The 25,160-nt window shown below is 37.6% G+C and overlaps 1 protein-coding gene across 5 annotated transcripts in view; it reads left to right on the top strand.

Annotated features, from left to right (window-relative positions):
• gbf1 (golgi brefeldin A resistant guanine nucleotide exchange factor 1) overlaps nt 1-25,160 on the top strand; it is a 91,787-nt gene that overhangs the window by 44,531 nt on the left and 22,096 nt on the right. For 4 of the 5 annotated variants that reach the window (XR_004949144.1, XR_004949143.1, XM_024296986.2 and 1 more), the window contains exons 4-16: nt 614-745; nt 7,494-7,612; nt 7,927-8,035; nt 9,223-9,283; nt 14,650-14,704; nt 19,295-19,439; nt 19,547-19,767; nt 19,845-19,998; nt 20,313-20,524; nt 21,484-21,582; nt 21,680-21,874; nt 24,008-24,200; nt 24,278-24,412. Coding sequence is in view for 3 of the 5 variants with exons in the window: in XM_024296986.2 (XP_024152754.1) it covers nt 614-745; nt 7,494-7,612; nt 7,927-8,035; nt 9,223-9,283; nt 14,650-14,704; nt 19,295-19,439; nt 19,547-19,767; nt 19,845-19,998; nt 20,313-20,524; nt 21,484-21,582; nt 21,680-21,874; nt 24,008-24,200; nt 24,278-24,412 (1,830 nt within the window). In the remaining 2 variants the exon portion in view is untranslated. The remainder of the gene's footprint in view (nt 1-613; nt 746-7,493; nt 7,613-7,926; nt 8,036-9,222; nt 9,284-14,649; nt 14,705-19,294; nt 19,440-19,546; nt 19,768-19,844; nt 19,999-20,312; nt 20,525-21,483; nt 21,583-21,679; nt 21,875-24,007; nt 24,201-24,277; nt 24,413-25,160) is intronic. The other variant, XM_036215422.1, reaches the window with a different exon arrangement.

The raw sequence follows: 25,160 nt of genomic DNA, 5'->3' as shown, positions 1-25,160 counted from the left end.
TTTTCTTCAAAATGTTTTTTTTTTTGGTTTTGAAATATTTATGGCTGCAAAATAGCTCCATAGAACTATTCTGAACTTTAATAGCAGGTGTCTTCACACTTTCATCATATGTCTGTTTGACAGAAACTGTTTTGTTTTAAGTCATGATTGAATTTCTTGGTAATTTGATCTATTGTTTCTTTATAAGGAAGATAGGAATTGTATGAATGACATAGAACGCTTTAGCCCTGTGGTAACAAAACATAGACGATTGTGTCAGTTGTTTTATTTCCATGAACAGCTTTGTCTAAGAAATATTTACATAAATATGCTCCTTGAATCTTCATATGATCAGTGTCATTACGCAGCACAAGGCTTTCCTTTAGCTGGGTTATGTACTTCACAGTACTTTTCTTGTCTCATTCAGTGCGTTGTGGCACTTCATCTGAAGTCGTGGCTGTTTGGACCTTTGCTTACACATCATCTATACCACAGCGGAAGGAGACTCCCTCCCACTCAGCTTTGTAAAGGATTATGTTTCTCGTTGGAGCTGTTCTCCGACTTCCCCGTCACAAAAGTGTTTGATCTGATGCTACATGACTGACCTGTGGGATGTCTTCTTCCTCTTTTTCAGAACTCTCAGATGTTGAACCCAACGTTTTCCTGAGACCTTTTCTGGAAGTCGTTCGCTCCGAGGACACCACTGGACCAATCACAGGCCTCGCTCTTACCTCAGTCAACAAGTTCCTCTCCTATGGCCTTATTGGTGAGAACAATGGCGTAAGATTTACAGTCATAGGGTGGTATTAGTGTGTGAAACAGGAACAATCTGAATGTTGATTTGATTCAGTCATTCAGAAGAGATAAAACATCATGGTTCTAATATTTTTTACACAATTGTTAAAGCCAAACTAAAGCTTTCTTGTGACTTAAGTCATTGGTTTCTATTTTTTAATATATTGTTAGATAACTTAAATAAAATGAAGTTATTGTCAACTTGTTGAAATTTCTTCATCTGTCTTAAAATATTCTTCTTCAGTATGGATTCCTAAAACATGGTAACATGGTTTTTAGTATGTTATATTTAGTGTCTTTTATCCACTCTCAAATGTGTTCTGTGAGTCTACAGACAACCCTGGTGGCCTCCTAGACTTGGGTCCTTCTCTGGTTCAGTGTTGTTCCATGTTGCTGTGGTGTCAGAGGCGGAATGTGAGCAATGCGCTCCTCTACGGACTGAGGCAGAGGCTGGCCAAAAGTCAGGACCGCCTGTCCTGATTAGCCTCATCATGAAAATATGGTCTGCCAGTTGTTGAGTGTGAAATGAGCATGCCTCACCAGATGTTGGGTTCCTCACTGGGTGCTGAGTCGCCCTCACAATGCTGTCAAAACAGCTGCAGCCTCTAATACAGTCAAAGTCCAACATTCTAGCAATGTTCCTTGAATAAGTTTTGTACTTTTCGTAGCTTTAAGCCACGTGTCAAAGTCAAGGCCCGGGGGCCAGATCCGGCCCTCGGGGTAATTATACCCGGCCCTCCAGATGATTTTATGTTATTATTAATGGCCCGATGTTATCTTGTGTTTATTTCTAACTTGTAGAATTTTGACAAAATATATTTTTTTGGAGAGTAAAATATTGAAAGTTATTTAATGTTTAAGTGGATTTATTCTGGAATAATATTCCTGCCTTTTTATTATTCATAATTGTGTTAAAAAGTTACAGTTTAAAGTTTTATAAATTTGTATTCTGCTAAGTTTTTTGACTATTTTGGCATTTACTTAGAGTTTTTAGGCTGTTACGGAGTTTAGCTAATTCTTCTGCTACTTAATAGCTAAGTTTTTCTTTGTTTTGTTTTTTTTGGCCAATTTGGCATTTAGCTAAAATGTTGGCTGGCTATCATTTTGAGCGTTTTCAGCTATCAGCTTCAGCATTTTCAGCTATCAGCTTCAGTGTTTTTAGTGATCAATTTCAGCATCTTCAGCGGCCAAATTCAGCTTACAGCATTCACACTAGCTATATATCTAGTGTGTAATTATCTTATAAAGTTACGGTTTTAAAGTTTTAAAATTCTAGTTTCAGAGTATTCAATGAATGTTTATCCTGTTCGGCCTGCGACCTAAGATGTATTTAGATTTTGGTTCCTGGTTTGCTTCCAGAACCAGAAGATGAGAACTTGCTGTTCCTCCTTCCAGTTTGTGTAAAAGCAACTCTGAAGCCCGTCAGAAAAATATCGCCTTATAAACAGTCAAACAAAGTAGGGGAAGAGTAATGGTGTGGGGCTGATTTTAAGACCTGAAAAATGGCGTATTCTTGTAGAGCACTTTTCTACCTTCCTTGAAGGCCCAAACTGCTTCACAGTCACTGATCCATTCACACACGCATTCACACACTGATGGTGGGTCCTCTGCCAAACACTGGCGCCAACCTTCCATCTGAGGCAATGTGGGGTTCAGCGTCTTGCGCAACACACGGCGGGCTAGGCGGGAATTGAACCCACAATCTTCTGATCAGGATTCAACCGCCCTACAGCTGCACCACGGCCGTGATAGAAACACTTTCTGTGATAAGTGATCTACAAATACTTCTTTTTACTAAAAAGTTCTGAAGTAGAATGTTTGAGCATCAACTGGCATCCTCGATCTTCCACTGCATGAAAATAATCACAAGTGTACTAGCAGATCTAATTTTAAATGGCTGAAAAAAATATTTCAAACCTTTGGAATGGCTTTCTCTAAGCCCTAACCCATATTTGATAGAGATGCTGCATCATAACACTCAAAAGGCAGTTTTTGTTAAAAAAAACTCCCTTGTAGCTCAGAGAGTCCTTGTACTCAAGTTGAAATTGTTGCTGTTCAGGGTCAACTGCTTTATGTAGGACATGCAGACTGAGTTTGATAGACGATAATCATGCAAACAAAACAAAAATCTGATGAGAGCAAAAACTTTTCACACCACATTTATGAATTTAACAGCAACAAACGATGAATGGAGGAAGTTATTGGAAGTTAATAAAGTTTCTTAACATTTTATAGCTAGATCTCTGTCAACCTACCTGACAAATGAAAAAGTCCATGAACCCTTGTAGTTTCTCTCACTTTCTGTGCAGATATAAGTGAAATGAAAAACCCCAGAAGGGGTAAAATCACGGCCTTGTCAGTTACTGCCATCTGCTGGCTGAATAGAATTTGACCACCGCCTCCCATGAATTCTTTCTGTAGTTTTTGACTTGTGGATTAAGATTTTCATCAGCAGGTAAACAAAATATTCTCTTTCCAGATGCATGGAGAGATGTTTCATGTGTTAGTGTTTGTTAGAGCGTGTTAAAACAGGCTGCTGGTTCTGCAGCCTGCAGCAGACATTTTTTAGCTGCAATGAAAATAACCTTTTTTGTGTTTTTTTTCACCTCAGGCTGATTCTGTCTGCTCTATCTGCACTGCATAAACCCCCAAATAAAAGGAAAACATCTTCAAATTTGTCATTATAAACATTTGTGAACTCAAAATGCTTTTAAATATGACTAGACGGCAAAGAGTAAGAGATTAGAAGGATAACCCCTTTTATTAACCTTATTTGTACATTGTTTAATTATTGGATTTCCATGAAGCATTTTGATTTATGGAGATCAAAATAATCTGTTGATATTCATTAGATTTATCTTTATATTTTTTAATAAAAGCTGTTTTTTCTGTTTTTGCAAATTCCTAATCTTATTCGCCATATTTTGAGAATCAAACTGTATTTGGCATCAGTCGTTTGACTGCTTGTCACGCGGTGAACAGAGAGCTCCATTCTAAGAGGCGGTTGATCTTGTGCTATTCACAGGACGAACAGGTGAGCAAATCCATATTCTCCTCTGAGTGGTTCACACTCTGCAGCTCCTTTGTTTGGTTTGTAAAGATGAGCTAGCTCCGGTGAGGCTGCGGAGCTTTTTTTTGTTGCTGTCGAAGAGCAGCCCCTCTGGCCTTCCTGCTCGCTCTCACTCACGCCATGCCTTTGATTTTCAGGAGCAGTGTTTAAACTGCTTCATGTGGCAGCTGGTTCAACCCCCTGTTGACTTTGCCCGCATGCCCTCAGGCGCATACGCTCACAAACACACCGAGGCTCCCCTTTTCTGTGTTATTTCAACATCGAGCTCTCACCCCACATGCACACACCAACTCTTCCTTCGGACGCCATTTGTATAGACCAGGGCTCGGCAACCTTTAACAGTATTAGAGCCATTTCGGCTCAAAACCTAGGAGGAGCCACATAGTCTTACTTTTTTTGGTTTGTTTTGTTTCAAAAACAAAATGTAAACAAATACAAGAATTAAAACATAAAAATGTACATATATAGCAATGTGTTTGAAAAGGAGTGGGTAGAAGAAAAGTCTTGTGTGGTCCCATCGCTTTTTGCAACACCGTATGTAACATGTTTCTATTTACAGTTTTTTCTCAAAAACACTTCAAATTACCTTCTGTATGACACCTATGCTCAATGACATTTGCTCACTTTAGAATTTAAGAAATTTGGATTTGCATTCACGGCCTTCCTTTTTAAAATAATATGAATTATGTATATTTCTTGGCATGAAAAAAGCAAAAATATAAAAAGAACCTAGTATCTCTCAAAATGTTTTTTTTTTTTAGTTTGACAAAATCTCAAATAACTTCTTTTATAAAACGTACTCTGTGCCAAACAGGATCATCTCAGTGCAGCTAGTAACCAATGTTGTGCAGCATAAGATAAAATGTGCTTTTAACTCATAAAAGATCAAACTTTTTACCAAAGTTTTGGTTTGCATATAACATCTGTTCATTCTGGAGGTAGAGTTGATCAAACCAGACGTCTTCAGGTCAACAGGATGTAAAAACCTACATAGTTTATCATCTATGTGAACCTCAGACATTAATTTATACATTTAAGTAATCTAAATTAAGAGCATGTTAATTTAGTAATCCTCACCTTAAAAAAATGCTATTTTATTTTTCTTTTATTTGTTTATCTTTTGTTCTTTTCTCTTCTTTGTCCTCAGCAGTCTTACCCTGCTGGGTTTTGTTATTTTAGTTTGGATCTTGGTAGTCTTAGTTTTCAGGCTTTGTTTATTTGTTTTCTTTTGGTTAGACAGACATTATCAGGAGCTGCTGACTCTGACGGTCGACATGTCTGGATCAGCAGTCTCCATGACTTGTTTTATGTTTGGACAATGATCCACCATGGAGAGATAAAAGATCCGCATGTGTATCTGGAGCTGCAGGTTGCAGATCCCTGGTATAGACCAGCACCAGGAGAAGGATTGGTGTTTTTTTAATTCTCCTGGGACTTCCTGAGGACAGCTTTTCTACCTGCTTACCACTCCACGAGGCATCACAGTCTCCTGCTGCAGCCTTGCTGTGTGGCCCACTGTTTGCACTTTCCTTTCTCACTCTATCTGCCATTTATGAAGATCTTCTGTTGTCAGTCATTACATGTTTAAACATGAAGTCCTGAGCTGCTCATCTCTTATTCAGCTTGGGAAATCCTCATGTACACTTCTGTCTTTTTTCGCTCCCATCTTTTCACTCATCGTTCCCCCTCTCCTTATTAGTTAATGAATTGCTGCTCTTGGGGGTGATGGAGTAGAAAAACAGGCAGATAGCTGGCCAGCTGCTCAGGTTTCAAAAACACTGGCTCCTGTTGCTGCGGCAGCCAATTTGTCCCAGCCGGCCTCCAACAAAGGAGCACATCTGCTCATTAGATCTCAGCGCTGCGCAGATAGGACGCACGGATGTCGCGAGGTGGACTTTTGTGTAGCTTTCCGTTGCTGATTTTACTAACAGTCACTTCTGCCAGTTGTTACAGAGCAGGAACCTTTTCTCTTAACATTTATTTTATCCCCTCAGGTTGTGTTTTACTTCAGCTTTTATTTCTGACAACTCTTCTGTTTTGTTTAGTTACATTATAACACTTCAAAGAAAAAAAAAAGCTTCAGGCAATATGAAGAGAAAGCTAAAAGATCAAACCACTTTCTGTCCGTCTAATTGTCATTCAGTTGTCTATAAGTGGGCTTAGTTAGGGAGACAACACATTGAATTCTAATGTAGGCTTGGCTCATGATCAACCATATTCATACAAGATCAAAAAAGAAGAATTGAACGGATATTTTACAGGAAACGAGCCTGTTCCTTCTACGTTTAGAAATGACAGGTGTTCCTACCTGCTCAGAGTGAATGTGGCAGAATAAGACATTTCCTGTGTTTATTTTGTCTGGGTCTGTGGAAGATGAGGAGATCTTTATGACGGGGAAGAAGATCCTGAAAGCTGGATTTTGAATTTAACTGCTTTGTAGCTGAACAGTACTCTCAAGGTTCCTCAATGAAGTGCTGCAAGTGAAGCCATTGTTGTATGTTTTTATTTCTGATTTATCTAAAGAAAGATTATCATCCATGTCTTTTTATGTCTCTATGAATTCTTCAAGTCATCATGATAAAGGGCTTATTAAATGTCATTTAAAGAAATGGAAGATGAAGAAACTGAAGTAAGTCTTTAACCCTGAGAACACAAGTACGACAACATTCATTTCCCACTACTGTAAGTCTGTATAAGAGAACTGTGAGTGTGACGTCTCCCGTAGTTTGCTTCTAGCTCCAACAAAATTAAACTGATGGACATCCCCATGTTGGGACCAAATGATGTCAGGAAGTCGTGATTGGTCAGAGTCGATCAGAGTCAGAATTTCTATTAAGAATGTAACAACTCTTCGTGAATCGGTAAAAAAAAAAAACAATTGAAACTCGTCAACATGGTCATTGGTGCAGAAAATAAACAAAAATCGTTGTTTCTCGGCCTGTGTCTACATTTAGAAATGCAGAGCTGATGACATTTCTCCATGCAGGGTCACCGTGTGTGAGTGTGCGGAGCAGACTGGCTGCGTGGTCTTCATCTGTGCTTCCCTCCTAGGAAATTCCTGCTGCTCCTTCAGATTTAAAAGTTTCACATAAGTCAGTCCCTCCAGGATTTCACAATGTTGCAATCGCAACTATTAATGCAAATTCAAGCAAAGCGGAATTTTTTTTCCTCACCCTGCAACTTTACATTTTCGTCACATCTTTGACTAATCTACCATGACGACAGTCATGTTTCTCTTCTGTCTCGTTCCTGGAGCCATGCTCTTTTTTATTAACTCTCTTTAGTCCTCTGTCTTTTTTCTCTGCTGCGTGTATACGGTCATTCGCGCCGAGTGCACGGGCGAGAATGATAGTATTGACAAATATAATTAACTCGAGGGGGAGGGGTCTCTCAGTCCAGTTCTCATAAACAGACCCAATAGAACAAGGCCAGAACCAAAACATGTAATCCAAAGTATCTCTCCATTTTGATCATAAAAAAAGGCACATTTATTTTCATTTTCTTGAGGTGTTATCATTTGTTTGATCACCCTCTTTTTGTATTTAGGCTGTAAAGTATTGAGTTGAGTAAAGAAAAAAACCCTTTATATTACAGTCTAGCCCACCATCTGAGCAGCAATTGCTTATGTTCTGTTTTTGTCTGTTTGTAGATGCAAACCACGAGGCAGCAGCAGAGGCCATTGAGAACATGGCGGACGCAGTCACACACGCTCGGTTTGTGGGAACCGATCCTGCCAGCGACGAGGTCGTTCTCATGAAGATTCTGCAGGTAACCGGGACTTAATAACTGCAAGCGGGCTGCTTGGGCCTTATGTTGCTTCATGAAGATGCTTTCCTCTGTTAACACTTACATTGATAAAATACCATAGCTTTGTACTTTGAAAAATAAGTCTTTGACTTAATGATATACATAAAGACGTATTCAATATATTTGCAGTAAGACTGAGTGACCAAAAATTATTTCAAGAATTTTCTGAGGAAATCTCTGAAGAAATAAAATGATCTAGGATTTGGGACTTGTTTTATGCGGCAGAGTTTTTCACCATTGTTTTTAGAAATGCCTGACAACTAAATCTGCTTCAGGTGTTGAGGACGCTGCTGCTGACGCCAGTTGGAGCCCACCTGACCAATGAGTCCGTCTGTGAAATTATGCAGTCCTGCTTTAGAATCTGCTTCGAGATGCGTCTGAGCGGTGAGTTCCATGAATCCGCTTTGTTTTGGTTCAGATAATCAGCCCATAAGATCAGAAACACCCCACAACAACTGATGCTGTCCATTAAAGTTCCATAGTTGCCAAAAGTGAAGTTTTTTGAAAACCTTTGTCCCTCATTTGGACCCTTCTGGTGATCAATGATAGAGTGGAGGAAGGGATATTTGTTGGCTAAAAGAGAACAAGAAAGGCATGACTATAAGAAACGTGTCAAAGTCAAGGCCTGGGTCCCAGATCCAGCCCTCCAGATCATATCATACGTAGCGTTAGGGAGGAAGATGTAGAGCAGCGATCTCCTTTTTTTATATACACCAAATCATTTTATATTATTTGCTGTACTCCAGTTACCAGTGGCAAATCTTTTAATAATTTGTGAACTTCATTAATGTCACAATAACTAATTAAATTCTGAAGGAAAGTCACCACAGAAACACAATTTCTATTTATTTGCAACACTAGATTCCAGAAAAGTTGCATTACCTGCAATAATGCTATTGTGAATGTTTTTTGCTGAAATTAATCATTGAAAATGCTGAAGCTTTTTGCTGAAAATGCAAAAGATATTTTCAAGACGATAGCCTAAAATTCCTCTGTAAACTAAATTAGTCAAAAACGTTAGCATGTTGCTTGAATAGAAGCTAAACTGTAAATTAGCTCATAAAACCCCCAATAGATGACAAATTAGCCAAAAAACGTTAACATCTGGTAAAATTTTAACTAAATTCTCTTTATTTTAAAATTGCTATAAAAGATTAAAACATAGCTCATAAATATATTTAAAGGCTTGTTGCTAATCTACTCTAAATATTTAAATTACTATGGGACATTTTGCTCAATATTTCAAAAACTGTAAGGTTTATGAATACAAGCAGTAATGCAAAATACAAGCAGTAATGCAAAATACAAGCAGTGATGTCCTGAACGTTTTGATATCAGATTGATGAAATCGCTGATAGTGTGATTGAGTTTTTAAGTGCCGAAAAACATATGGAAAGGAGCAGGAGAATCACTATAGCATGAATGTTTACTAAGCATTCACACTATAGGAGTGCTAATTGTGTGAATGCTTACTAAGCATTCACACAATTGGCACTCATAATGTGACAATAAGTATTAATAAGAGGACAATTGACGTTTTTGCATTTTTGACCTATGCTTTGTGTTTGCAGAGCTTCTCAGGAAGTCGGCTGAACACACTCTGGTTGACATGGTACAGCTGCTGTTTTCCAGGTACGTTTTTGCATCAATGAAGGCTGGGGTAGTCTACAGGTTTTTGGAGGATTGTATCTAATGTGATGCTGTTTCAAAATCAAAATAAAAAAAAATAGCTTTAGGGCACATGTCAAAGTCAAGGCCCGGGGCCCGGATCCGGCCCTCCGGGTAATTCTATCCGGCCCTCCAGGTCATTTTTCTGTTATAGTTATTAATGGCCAGATTATCTTGCGCTTATTTCTGACTCGTATAATTTTGACAAAATATATTTTTATGGAGAGTAAAATATTGAAAGTTTTTTAGGTTCAAGTTGATTTATTTTGGAATAATATTCCTGACTTTTTATTATATAATTATGTTAAACAGTTAAAGTTTTTTTTGCTGTTTTGGAGTTATTTAAATGCTAGCTGTTTTGGCTAATTTAGGCTTTTTTCAGTTTTTTAAGATATTTTGAAGTTTAGCTATTTTTTCAGCTCCATGTTAGCTGTTTTGGCCAAGCTAAGGTTTTTTTTCTGTTTTTTAGGATAATAACATTTAGCTAATATTTTAGCTGTTTATCAGCTTCATCATTTTCAGCTATCAGCACTAGCATCTTCAGTGGCCAAATACAACTTACAACATTCACACTAGCATTATCACAGGTAATGCTATATATCTAGGTTATAATTATCTTAAAAGATATGGTTATAAAGTTTTAAAAATGTATCTTAAGAGTGTTTACTAAATGTTTATCCTGCAACCTAAGCTGTGTTTTGGATTTTGGCCCCTTGTGCGGTTCTGACACCCCTGCTTTAGGTGATATTTAAATAAAACATCACATCTTTAATTTCAAATGTTTATTTCCTGTTTTGTCTTTGCGTGATTCACTTTAGTGTTTGTTCATTTGTTCACCAACTCATACAGATAAACTAGATTCTCAGTTTTGTACGACATTTTTCATTTTCTATTTTAGCCTTGATCTAAAAAAGGCTGTAAAGCACACGGTCAAATCATCAATCTACTGCTTTGTTTTTTTTGTTTTTATCACCCTCCCTCACCTCTTAGCCCTAATACTAGAGCTCCAGTGTTTATGTTCTTTCATTTATTGTAACTTCTCCACTGTTAACACAATAATTCCAGTAGATTCCGATGGAAAAAAGCAGCAATATGTTAAAGATTTTTGTGTTAATCGTCACCGACGACTCCTCAGCTGTTAAAGGGTTAATTATTGTCGGAAGGGTCTTTCCTTCATTATTTTCCACAAAGCTCATGAATTTCATTATACTCTCTGCACCGGGTCATTGGGCCATTTTTTTCACTCAAGTCATAACATGATTTTTCATATGGCATTTAGCATAAAGGCTAAAGATAAACACACAGTCCCCTCCATCCAGTGCTCGTCCATCAGGGTGCCAGTCACATTCAGTCAGGGATGGAGGAGATGAGCTGATTGAGCAGTGTGATCTGCATATAGATGAAGGTGTTCCCTGTTTCAACAGTGCAGCCACAGCCCCCACTAAAGCAGACGGCCTCATCTGCATACACGCAGACTATCAGAGTTGCTTGGTAGGAAGAATCAGAAGTGTGAGGTGGAGAAGTCGCTCCAGGAGCATGAAAGAGGTTTGGTTTGTTCCAAACTCCAAGTTGTTGTTTCTCCACCGAACGGTTGGGTAGAGGATTTGTCACCAAGTGGCTCCACCATGGCTGGGTTAATAAAATCAGTTAATCAATTTGTATCGATTTAAGCTTAATAGATCAGTAATCGATTCATAAAAATATAAATCGATTTACCACATAAAGCTAACGTCTTCTAGCTTGATGCTAACATTTAATGGAATTTCCCATAAGACAGCTAATGCTAACACTCAGTCGACCTCAACATACATTCCTATTAAATGATCATCTTTCTAAACTCACAGGAATGAATTTTCCAACCTCTTTTAAGGAAATATTTTTTAAAGTAAGCATTTGTGATCTAAGACATCGTGTTTTCCTCATTCTTTCTTCTTCTGGAATAAGGTATAATGCTATAGCGCAATCACCACCTAGTGGTCAAACTGAAACGTCCTCCAGGAGAAGCAGAACAATGTTTACAATGTTAATGATCTGAACATTTTAGTTAGAACTTCTCCTTTAGAGAATCCATGTAACACTGGATGATATTAACAATCTCATTATTTCACTGATACATTTACAGGATGTGAACTGGATCAGATTAATATAAATAAGGGCTGCAGCGATTAGTCGACTAATTGACGACTAATCGACTATTAAAATAGTCAATGACTAATTTAATAGTCGATTAGTCATTATTTTATGTTGTATGTAGTCGGAGTGTAGTAAAGTTGAAAGTTCTAATGGCATTGTGCTAGCTTTTTGGCCTATTTTAGCGTTTATTATGTTTTTTGGGGGTTATTTGGAGTTTAGCTAATATTTCAGCTACATGCTAGCTATTTTGGCTAATTTAGGCTCTTACTTTTTAGGGTAATTTGATATTTAACTAATATTTTAGCTGTCTGTAAACTTCAGCGTTGTCAGCTATTAGCTTCAGTGTTTTCAGCGATCAGCTTCAGTGTTTTTAGCTATCAGTTTCAGCATTTGGCCACTGAAGGTGCTAGGGCTGATAGCTGATTACTTTTTTCACAGGTATTGCTATATATCTAGTTTTTAGTTAGTTTTAAGCTAATGATGGTTAAGATGACTGGATGCTTTACATCCAGTTTGCGAATGACCCGATTAGTCGACTAATTGGAGAAAATATTTGGTGATTAGTTGACTATTAAAATAATCGTTTGTGGCCGCACTAACAGAAATATATAGTAGATTATGGAATTGAATTGAAGGATTGAGAGAATTGAAAAAAATCAGAATCGAATCAATTCAGGCTCTTGTGAATTGAATCGTTTCTGGAAATGATAATTGATACCCGGCCCTCGGGCTCACTCCCACTGGTGGACGTCAGTGTTGGCTTTTGCCCAGCTTGTCGGTATGCACTGACACTCCTCCAAGCATCCTCGGCCTGTTTTTTATTTACTGGCAGAACCCTTGTAGCACCTTGTTATCATGTCCCCTCACAAGATCCAACTGTGGGGCATAAAAGACGGATGACACGCTCGTCAACTGAGGCACGGGTTGGAAATGCAGCGTGGATTATTAACTCAGCCATCCCGTGCTCTACCCTCTCACTCAGGGGTCTCATTTTGTCCAGCCCCCCTACCCGCAGATGTTTGATAATAGAGATGTGGAGATGCTGCCTGCACCCTCACCCACTGAGGGGGAATAATGAGCAGCAGCTCCGTTCAGCTCCTCAGATTGCCTGCTCAAAGTATTAAGCATGTTAATCTGTTGGGCCCACAGATCATCCAATAATCACGCTTGCAAGACAACACTCTGTTAACACAGAGGTAAAGTTGGGAGGGGGCGTAGGGGGCATTTGTCTGTGTGTGAGCGTCTGACATCTCATTTTGAGGCTAAGCTGTAGAGTCCACAGACAGTGAGCTGCACACATCTCCTGTGATGACTGAGAACATCGGCCGGCGCTGCTCACCAAACACCAGCAGAGCCTATTGGTCGCTGAGATTGAACCTGCACAGCGTTCCACCCTGACTCCGCCACTTAAGCTGCTACGAAAACATTTAGCACTCCTTGTTGGTGTTCAACTCATTTGGTTGGAATTTAAGTGGCAAATTCAAAGATCCTTTTGTACAATAGTGCACTTGAGATCACCCACTCTGATGGATTTAATCAAGTGTTTGAGAATTCTCACTGATTAAGTGATGCTGGTCACTTTGAGACATTTGTTTATTAATGTGGGGCCTGATAAAAAAGTAAATTATAAAGTGAGCAAAATACAAAGTAGATGATCAGAGAGAAAATCCAGTAAAATATTGAAACCTTTCAGAAAACTTAAGGAAGAGAGCCAATAGAGGGGGTGTATTTCATTTGAACCCTTCTACTCTCTTTGGGGTCCAGATGACTCCAACCACATGTTGATTTGTGATTCCTTCCATCACAAATGTGGACAAAAGTGGACAAGATTTTATGTCTGTCATGAACATTAGTGAAACTCAAAAATCAATGATAAAAAAAGGTTCAGAGAACTGTCTTGTGGGGTCCAGATGACCCCACTTTTAATGTAAACAAGCTAAGGAGAGCGGAAAGGTTAACAATGAGTGTGTGACTAAGAAATGTGAAGTACAATCACCTTTGACTATCATAAGTTATAATTCTGGTCTGCAAGAACCAGATTGTTTTCATAATTCTTCCTTACTGCTTGTTTGAGATACGTCACCACTTTCTCCAAAACTCTCCAAAAGATTGTACACACCTAGTAGTAGTACCCGGTGAAAATTAATTTTGGGCATAGGGAATAATTTCCTTCCCCTTTAAAAAAATATAAAATAAAATCGGTAGAAAATGTAAAAAAATGAATGAAAATCTTTATGGAGCTGATAAACATATTTCAAAACCAACAAACAAAACCAAAACATGTGTCAGGATTTCCAAAGAAATGTTTTTAATAATTATGGGACGTCCACAGGTCCTACAGCTTGGCAGCCATTGTTATTGCAATCGGTCAAAGTTGGCAGGTTTTCATATTTTCCCTACAATATTGAAAAAGAAAACTTGTCTGAGAGATTTTCCAAAAATTGAACACAAATGCATCCAGCAGCTTGAGTCTATAACCACAGTTTTGTTGACCTTTGACCTCAGAAAGAGGCTGCCATTTTGAATTTAAAAAACAAACACCTTTAGTTACAGCTACAAATTTAAACTCCTCCTGGGGATTTTTATGTTTCGCCTCCTAACTCCTCAAGCATCAATGGAAGCTACTTGGGTTAAAGAAAAGTTAGTTTTCAAAGATGTAGATATAGTGTTTTTTCCTTATTGTTTGCACATTTTTATTGGAATATTGTGAAAGTTTAACACATGAACCATTGGCTCAAGCTGAACAACACAGTGCTGCACGATACTGCATACAATATGAACATATTAGGAATGTGGGTGTGGTCAACGAAAAATCTCTGTTATCAAGGAAATCCAAAAGTTGACTTTTTACGATTCTTCTGAAAGTACCTAGACCTGTTTGTCACCTCCAGGAGATCAAAATATAATGTGGTTGCTATGGAAATAAAACCATCAGAAAACTGCTATTTTGAAAAAGGGATTTTTTTCTTTTTTCTTTTGGCTTTTAATCATAGTTTAAATTCAAACTATGTTAAATCTAACTATTGTACATCTAACTGGCCTTCATCAGATATACATTTATAACAGATGGGAGCTTACTTTAAAAGTCTTCACTTTACACCTTAATATTCACTGACTGATTCTGAGCCTTCTTCGTTTTCTTCCACTGCTGTATAAAGTGATTCTTGATTTTTTTTTTGTCTTGTTTTCCTGTCTAGACTGCCCCAGTTCAAAGAAGAGGCCAAGAGTTACGTGGGTGCCAACATGAAAAAGGTATCAGAAGTGAGATGTTTGTTGATCTGCCTGCAGACACCTCCTCGTGGTGTTTTGATCTCCATGTCCTGCCTGTGTCGGGGTCTAACCGTGTTTCCTTGTGTCGTGTAACTTAGCTTAAAGAGTAGACGGAACACAAATGTTGTTTTTGTTCATGTTATTGTTCCTGCATGTCATCAGTAACTCTGCATATTCTGCCAAAGGTTATTTCTTCTGTTTTCTAGTTAGCATCACTTTTTCCGAGTCATTTGTCATTTTTTGTTGTTTTTTAATAATCCTCCACTAACCCTGAAGAGGGTGACCTTCTCTTTGGAGAAACATGCGTTAAAGACGTGAAGTTCTGGTTGAAGCTTCATGAAAACTGAAGGTTAAACACTAACCTGGATCAACATTCAATGCTTTTATTTTGCTACAATTTTAAGTTACAAAATATATCTTCATTTATTATTTTTGTTCAAATAATATATTTTATATTCAAACTAATTTCCTAGAAATAAAAGGATCTTTTAATAAATCTGCAATAATCATTAACATTAAAAGATGCCCAAGTAGGTTAATTTCACAAAATATCTATAGTGCAGGGAAAATGTGATTTATAAAATAACCCACATCATTTATTAAGTTTTATTACATAAACATTTACTCAATTTTATAATATTTATTTACTATACATAACGTACTGTATTATTTTTAGACTTGTGTCTAAACAAGCTAAAAAACAGATGTGACCAAGCTGAAGGACTGTTTTAATAGTTAAATAATTATTAAAAATCTTAATCAGATATAGCAATGACATTTAAAATTTAGATCCAACACATTCTAACATCCAACTCTTCATCTATGGACGTATAGTTCGGGCTCCCTCCGCGTCACTTTTTGACGTTTTGGGTGTCCCCAACTTGGCGTATTTTGACGTGGTGGCTGTTCCTGTTAAATCAGGCGCCCCCAACCTCTGGGCCACGAACGGGAACTGTTCCGGGGCCACTTGGTACCAGGCCACAGATGGGGAAAACTGCAGAATCAGGGATCCCCAATCCTTGGGATGCAGACTAGTGCCGGTATCCTAACCAGGGACCGATTCATGCGTCCGGAGGGTTGGGGACCCGCTAGTTTTTCAGCTAGCGGTTTTGGCTAACCTAATTTTTTTTCCATCTTTTTAAGCTAATTTGGCATTTAGCTAATATTTTAGCTGACTATCAACTTCAGTGTTTTCAGCTATTAGCTTCAGCATCTTCATCTATCACCACTATCATCTTCAGCGGCCAAATTCAGTTTACAGCATTCACACTAGAATTATCACAGGTAATGCTACATATCTAGTTCATAAATTATGTTAAAAAGTTATGGTTTTAAAGTTTTAAAATGTAGTTTTACAGTGTTCAATAAATGTTTATCCTGTTCGGCCCGCGACTTAAAGTGTGTTTTGGATTTTGGCCCCTTGTGCGTTTGAGTTTGACACCCCTGGTTTAGGGTCATTGCACCCTTAAAACCCTCAATTTAAATATCATTGGTGCTATTTAAGAGAAAATTCCAGTGAAGGATGACGTTTAAACAAAGGCATATTTTTATATTCATACATTTGTTTTTTATCTGAGTTTTTCTTCTGATTCTGTCTCGCTTTAAGTTCTCTCCAGGTAATGTTTGACCATTTTAAGAAAACTTCAAGCTGTTTTTTTCCAAAAATATTTACTTGTCCACATGAGACAATAGTTAATTTCTTTTTATAAGCTGCTTTTTATGCCTGATTTATCTATTTGTCAGTTTTGCTGAACAAACTATCAAGTACAATCTGTAAATAATAGCGACTGAATTTCAAACTGTGAAAACCTTTCTGAATCTTTGAAGAATGGTTGAGCTTTTTCACACTGCTCTAAACAGAATCTTAGCCTGTGTTCATGTATGTCATATTGATGTCACAGTTGCATACGCTTTTATTTGCTTTTTGCACGCACCCCCACCCATTCTGTAGTCATTAGTCAGCCCCGTTTGTGTCTTGAGCCTGCAGCAGCTGCATCAAGTCCTCCTACCTGTGACGGGTTTGGGTCTTGCTGCCCCCCTCTCCTGCATGGACGATTTTATTCGAGTGTTTTATATGTTGATCCCACCTCTGATCACTTTTCCATCACTAATCATGGGCACCTGCCCCTCCCCTTCTCTTCTGAGGCTTACAATATCTTGTGGAAAAACAAACGTGTGCAGGTAAGGAAGATGACTTTGAGTTGAGTATGTAGACTGGAGGGCTTCTTCCTTTGACCTTTCCCCTATCAATGCAGGCCAAAACGGAATAATAAAAGTGATCATCGGTAGTATTATTGTCAAAGAAGACGGGAGCACAGTTACTGTCAGAGCTTCCAGACATGCCAATGCTTGTGCAGAAATGCACTGTTGTTGACACAACATGAACAATTCCTGGTGTCAAAAAGATATGACAAAGTTTTCACTGGAAACAAAAACTGTAGAGCTAAAGGAAAGAAAAACTAACAGAAGATAAAATAATGGTTAACATTTTAAAAAACCTGAGAAATCCCTGGTCTGACTGTCATTAGAATATTTGGTAGAAGGCTAAACCCACACTGTCCTAAACTGTTCACTGCTTTGGATCAAAGCTTTTGTCAAATGACTACATGTAGAAATCAAACAGAAAAAGCAATGAAAATAGCAACGACCTTTTGTTAAAGTTTAAAAAATCGCATTTTCAACACAATCATGTACTTTTTAAAATATTTTTTTTTTTTTTTTTTGTAATTTATTACTTTTTATCTGTTGATATATTTTGCTTTTTTCTGTAAGTTGGCTTTCATCCCTTTTTAATTATCTAGTGTTGATTTGAGTTCACCTTTTCTTTTCACTTTCTACATGCTTTTACCTGTTATGTCGTATTATTTCTTTTCTGTGCTTTTATTCTGTTTTTTGTACTCATCTCAATGTATTTTTTAATGCTTTATTGATAGTTAGATTTAGAAGTTGCGTTTGCATGATGAGCTTCAAAATATGCTACAGAAACTATACGTTAGTATATTTTTATTTTTATAGAACAATTGTTCTAAATCAGGATGATCTTATTTATTTCCAATTCATCATATCTTTTGCTTTTGTTAGTGCTTCCTCCTCGCCATGACCGCTCTTCTCCTCATCTCTCCTTGTAATGCAGCTGCTAACTGGTCTCTTCAGTTGGTAGTTTTTGCTGACGTTTGTTATTCAGAAAACCAGTTGTTTTTTAGACTGACTTAGGGCATTGCTCAAGCTCTCACGTTTTCTTAAAGGGGCCATACCATCATTTTCTTAAGTCTTTCAAGGTAAACAGTATTCATATATATCACATTTGTCAAAGTCAAGGACCGGCTGTTAGCTGTTTTAGCTAATTTAGGCTTTTTTTTTTTTTTTTGAAAGACTATTTTGGAATTAGACAAGTATTTAAATGCTAGCTGTTTTGGCTAATTTCCTTTTTTTAATTTTTTCGTTTTTAGGCCACTTTGGAATTAGGCTAGTATTTACATGCTAGCTGTCTTGGCTAATTTTGACTTTTTTTTTTTTTAAGGCCATTTTGAAGTTTAGCCATTTTTCAGCTACATACTAGCTGTTTTGGCTAACCTAACCTATTTTTTTTTCTTTTTGTTTTTTAGGTTATTTTGGCATTTAGATAATATTTTAGCTAGCTATCAGCTTCACTGATTTCAGCTATTAACGTTAACGTTTTTAGCTGTCAATTTCAGCATTTTCAGCGGCCAAATTCAGCTTACATCATTCACACTAGCATTAACACAGGTAATACTATATATCTAGTTCATGATTATGTTGAAAAGTTAAGATTTTAAAGTTATAAAAACATAGTTTCAGAGTGTTCTATAAATGTTTATCCTGTTCGGCCCGTGACCTAAGATGTGTTTTGGATTTTGGCCCCTGTGTGATTGAGTTTGACACCCATGATATATATGATCATATATTACCTTTGGAACATTAATAACAAATTATTTATGACATATGGGTTATTTTTGTCTAATCTTTTCATACCCATAAGTAAAACGACTTGATCTCTGAGGCTCCGCCTTTCGTTCCCAGAAGCTCCCACCCACTTCATAATGTCATCTTTGAGCCGTCCTCGTCATCGTGTCACACACATAAAAAAAAAAAAAAAAAAAGACAGCTGATCACCGCTATCTCGACCTTCTAGCTTTGCAGAGGAAGTGTTTGTGTTAGCCTGGAGACGAAGCTGACTTTTCCTAAAAGGGGTGGTTCTCACGTTGTGACATCAGCATGTGAGAACCTGCTCTTTTTCGTGGGTATGGGAGGGGCTGCTGTTTTTTCCAGGATTACTCAGAAATGCATGATCAAAATATCGCTCTAGGGTTATTTATAGTGAGGAATGAACAGTATAATGCTTCTTTTAAGTTTTTTGAGCTTTTAACTCAAAAAGCTGTTTTTTCATGGTATGGCCCCTTTAAATCACAAAGCAGAATAGTTACACCATTCAGCTTAAAGTAATCATGACTCTCAGTTTCTTTTTCTTCTAAGAACAGTAAGGAAAGAACCAAAAGCCCTCTGTGTTCCTGTTTCCTGGTTATCAGATTGAATTTTTTTCTTTCCCTCCAGTTGAAAATGCGTGCTGGTGGGATGAGCGAATCTTCCAAATGGAAGAAGCAAAAGCGCTCACCAAGGCCTCCTCGCCACATGGTACGAAGTGCCTCAGGTGGGATGGACCACAGTCAGCCCAGCACCCTCAGCAACAACCTCACTGGTAGGAGTTCCTGAAGACTTCAGAAATGTTGACACAGAAAAGTTTAGTTTTGATGTAGTGCCTTCAAAATCTGCAGAAGAACACATAGCTTATCATTTTTCTTACAGGTGGTGTTCCATTCATCGACCAAGGCTCCGGTTCTGGACTCCCAGCCTCAGACAGCGCCGGCTCCTCCATATCCAGCCCCACAGACAGCGGCCTGGATACCTGTTCCAAAGCCACGTCTAGAGATGACCTTTCTGACCTGGACCAGTGTAGCTCCTCTGTGAACACCCCCTGTTCTGCTGCTTCACCCCCTGGCTCTGAGTCTGGCTCACACGATGCACCGGTACTGTTCTGTGTGGTTGGATTGTTCTGTATCGTTGGTGGGACTGTCTTCACATACTCTTGTTTTTGCCGTCTCAGCTTGAGGGAAAGCTGGCTGAGCCAGCTCCGTCAGCCTCAGTGGAGTCCATTCCAGAAGTTCTCGAGGATAAAGAATCTGACAACACCTCTGTGCATGACATGGACTACGTCAATCCTCGTGGAGTCCGGTTTACACAGTCCACCCAACGAGATGGTAGGAGTTCAGAAGTTTTGCCTTTCTTAAGTCTAGGAATGTAATGATTCGGTCAAGCGACGATTCAATTCGATGCACAGATTCGATTCCTATTATTTTGTTTACTCAACAAGATGAATTAAAGATATTTTAAGGCCAAGTATGTTTTCTTTTTTGCCCCTAACATCAAACTGTCTGAATCTACTGGAATTATCGTGTTAACAATAAAAAAATGACAGTAGATCAAAGAACATAAACTCTGGAGCTCCAGTGTTAAAGGGTTAAATATTGACTTGTTTCTGCTGTTTCCTAACACTCCCTGATCCCGTTTGAAGGTGTATCCCTCATTCCTTACGGCTTGCCATGTCTAAGGGAACTCTTCCGCTTCCTGATCTCCTTGACCAACCCTCATGACCGACACAACACCGATGCCATGATGCACATGGGCCTTCAGCTGCTGACTGTCGCACTCGAATCAGCAAACATCGCTAACTACCAGTCTTTGCTCATCTTGGTCAAAGAAGAGCTATCTAGACACCTATTTCAGGTAATTAAACATTGTTTTCAGTTTGTTCTGTTCCATGAAAGAAGGAAACTTTGACGAGTTCCATAGTGTAAATTTGGTTTTATCATAATACATTGTTGCTGATTGGTCTCAAAGTTGATCAAAAAGGAAAGGAGATATTTAGAACTGGAGTGAAGTTGCTGCATGCATTTGTAATGTTTTAGTCCAACACTATGGAGTGATTTTTGTGCCTCCATATTGCAAGAATTTCTGAGATAAAAATTTCTGTTTTTATTTCTAAGAACTCCTGTTTACTTTTGTCCAAAGTAGAAACAATATTCAATGAAAAGTCTCTTATTTTTTAAACTTTTTATTAATGTAAAAAACTATAGCTCATTCATACAAACCATAATTGTAACGTAAAACGACGCCAAACAGCGCCGATAGAAAGAAACACCTGATTGGATAGAATCCAGGCCAAAACAGCAGGCTGTTTGGAGTGACACGGAGAAAACTTTGAACACGAAGTCAAAGATAGGGTAAAAACGAGATGAGGCACTACGCATCTAAAAACGTTTGTGCAGCAATCGCAAAAATATTTTTTAAAGAAAAAAATAGTTTCCAAATGCAAGAAATAAAGTTTTGAAAGCAAATATTTAATTTAAATTTAGATTGTTTTTTTTAACACTTTACGTTTGTTTGCAACTTAGAAAATTCTGATCTCAAAACTGTGACTTTTGCTTGCAATATGGTGACACAAAAATCTCTCCATACAACACAACTCTAGGTGGTTTGGTGTTTAAATGAGGTGACTGCACAATAACTGGTTGACATATCAACCCAGGAGCAGAGGATTGGCAATTTAAACACTTTTTATATAATCTTTGCATAGATTGAGACATACCTGCCAACTTTTTTAGAATTAATAACAGAATCCAGAATGACTCTTTTCTATTTCTGTCAGAAATGTTTCTGTAAACTTGTCATCTTTGATATTTTAGTTGCTGAGTGTGGAGCGCATGAACCTCTATGCTGCTTCCATACGAGTGTGCTTCCTGCTCTTTGAGAGCATGAGAGTCCATCTAAAGTTTCAGCTGGAGGTAACACCTACATCTGCTTTAGCAAAACCCATCAAGTCACTGTCCGTATGACCTCTTCCAATGAGAGATTTCAACCGCAACACTTGTGTTCTGGTAGATGTACCTGAAGAAACTGATGGACATCATCACATCAGAGAACATTAAGATGCCCTACGAGATGAAGGAGATGGCTCTGGAGGCGCTGGTCCAGCTGTGGAGAATCCCCAGCTTCGTCACTGAGCTGTTCATCAACTACGACTGCGACTTCTACTGCTCCAATCTCTTTGAAGACCTCACCAAGCTGCTGTCCAAGGTAACCTTCCCTACATCTGTTTCATACTTTGAGTCATCACCAATTACAGTTTCTATTCTTTAAAAAAAAATAAACTGTCTTTCCTGGAATTTTTTTTCTGAGGTTTTATTTATTTTAATTCTTGATTTGAAACTTGTGTCTGCATATTTGTATGTACCTATGTAACAAGCCTTGATTTGTAACTCATATAATACATTTTGTGCGTAACTTTATCTACTTGCAATTGTGTGTTGCACACACACACAACTTTTACTCAAATCAGCTTTAAACTAACTACACAAACAGATGTTTAAAAAGTACACACCCATCGCCTGATACAAACCCACAGATCAGATGTGAGACTCTTTTCACGTCTCCAGATTTGCATGTAAGTGATGTGGTTAAATCCTGTTAGAATGCTGGGTAATCAGAGTTTTCTTACTAGCTACTTTGAACTCTGGAATATTATCTGGTGAAAACTTGATATTTTCCCACTTTATTAAACAGATATGCTCAAAAACGTGTTTAAAAAGGTCTAAATATGTGTTTTTATAACAAGTCTGAAGTTTCTCTGTCCTCCATGGAGCTCTTTCGCTAGCAAGATTTCATAATTTTGTATATTTTGTAATTTTTGTATATGTGAATGCACAACTACAAGTAACACACAAAAGTTTCAAATTAGAAATAACGCACACACAAATTAGAAAAGTCTATTTTCTCTCCATAATCCTGTTTCTATACTTATATTTAACAAATTGATCTATTTTACTGAGGTCTCAAGAAAGGGGTCTTAAATTCAATATAATGCTAATATTATTTTGGATCATATCACTTATAAACATGTTGATCTCCGGCTTCAATCAATCTAGTTTGTTTCTCTACCTAACGGTGCTGACACATATTTAAAGTCCCACTCTGATCATCTTTTGATCTATTTTTAAAGCGTTCCAGTAATCTTTCAATTATGATTATTAAACTGGTTTAAGCCAAAAAACTGTTTTTTTTATTAGATACAGACCCGTTTAAAACATTAGAATACGGTGGAAAAATGTGGTGCATCAGAATGGAGCAGAGCAGGGAGTTTTGACATTAAGTAGTTTTAAACAGCTGCTCCTGGTGAACAACGATTTGTCAAAGACACCAAAAACACTTTTCTAGATCTTCAAGATATTGATAATGATGTTACACATACATAATGAGACAAATAGGAATATTACATGATGTATTTCTGCGTTCTAAAGAAAATTTCAACGACACGTTGTTCAAACTGAACAGTTTTGTGTTTGTAGTGATACTCGATTAACACCAGAACACTTTTGCAATAAAAAATTACATATCACTTTAGCCAGGCAATTTTTCCCCTTTGTAGAAAACCCAATGATAAGTATTTTACATTGAAAAAAGGATCAAAATATGACAACACATGATAAATTAGTTTTATTTTATTTCAACTGTGGTTTATATTACAAAATGGAAAATAAAAATAAAAACAAGAAGACATGCTCAAACATTCCTGAAAAATTAGGAATTTTAGTACAAAAAAATCCTTCATCAATAACCATACTAGAGACTTGGAATTTGGTCCACCTGTTCCTGGGACATGTGAGACTTTATCCAGGGACTCATGACACTCAGAAAAATGCAACTTATTGAAAATCATGCAAATACTTTTGCTTTCCGTGAAAATCACCAGGTGATAGTGCTTTAGGGTTAAAACTGAGTTTAATGTAGAATTTCAGACAAAATTATTATTTTTATCTGATGTTGTCCTTCATATACATGCAGTTCAAGCATGAACTATGATAAGTGAATGTGTTACATTACAAAGAGATAAAATAGTTTGATTAGTTTATTTAACTGAGGCAGAGGTAAAACGTTTTCTTCTTTCAGTCCCCTTTCACTAAAGACTAGAATATTATGTAATTTATTGTTGTGCGAAAATGAAATAGATAAATGAAATGACTAACCGCTTCAAACACCGGACACACACAGACGCAGGAGTTCATTCTGAGGTTCCACATGCGCTGGTTTTGAGGTTAAACATAATGTAACTATTGTTTTAATATACAATGACGTTTGCAAGTTAGATTTTTTAATGTGTATAACAGAATAATTGTAGCGAGGTTTTAAAAAGGTTTGATTTCTCTTTGGAAGAATGCGTTCCCAGTGTCGGGGCAGCTGTACACTACCCACCTGCTGTCACTGGAGGCCCTGCTGACGGTCATTGATAGTATTGAAGCCCACTGCCAAGCCAAGGTCCCCGACGCCGTGGCGCAGCAAGACCAGTCGGACACGCTGCTGGCTGAAGGTGAAGCCTCCAGCACAAATGGTACAGACTCTACCACTGGTATGTTTTTTCTCTTATGCTGACTTTGTTTTTCTGTGGACCCTCAGTAAACTAAGATGCTTTTCATTTGTCTTTAGAACTAACTCAGCTTGGCAACACTAATGTAAACCATGCACCAGCTGACAGTTCACCAGTATGCCCGCCCACCAGTGGACATTTGATGGCGGAGCGGATGAGATTAGGCCGACAGGACCAAGGAGCCGCTGAAGCTGGTGAGGTTTCAGAAAAGCTCCTTGTTGTTTGGTTCCTCAGGACGGCTTTCCACCATAAAAATTTTACAGAATGGATGTTCATGTGGCCACTGGGGAGATACTCATGAACAAGAACAGAAAGCCATACACAGTCACTCCTTCAAGGGAATTTAAGATGCAGTTATCCCTATGCAAAGTCTTTGTGAAGATGTGTCAGTGCCAGAGAAGACCAACATCACATCTGATGTTTGTTATTTATCTCCAACTTATTCTCTTGACCATCAACAACCTCTCAGCGTTCTCCCGGTTACTTTTCTTTCTGATAGAGAAGTAAACTTTAGTTTTTAGTCTTTTGTATTTTCATTCAAAAACATGTTGGTTAGTTTGTTGACAAATTTTATTCTTGTTGTTTTTATAAAATTACATCTAAAACTTTCCTTCTATGTTGTAAAAACAGTTTCTTAAACATTTTTGGGGTTTCCACAGTAAAATGAATCCCATTTTTCCAGATGGAGTTTTCTGTTTCTGCATGATTTTATGTCCAATGTGTGAATACAACATGGAAAAATGACTAAATCAAAACAGTGTCACATAGGAGAGGTTGTGCTGATTACAATTATACCAAATAAGCATCAGATGGTCTTCAAATTCAAAATACAGAAAATTCAAATTTAGACAAAAACTGAGTTTTAGACCGCAGGTTCCAAAGGGTTAAAAAAAGTTCTAAATGTACAATTTTGTGTGTGATTTCATATTATGATTATTTGCA

Source organism: Oryzias melastigma, linkage group LG15 (assembly GCF_002922805.2).
Source record: "Oryzias melastigma strain HK-1 linkage group LG15, ASM292280v2, whole genome shotgun sequence".
NCBI classification, from domain to species: domain Eukaryota; kingdom Metazoa; phylum Chordata; class Actinopteri; order Beloniformes; family Adrianichthyidae; genus Oryzias; species Oryzias melastigma.
The sequence above is the reverse complement of the archived record's forward strand: the minus strand, read 5'-3'. Positions and strand labels throughout refer to the sequence as shown.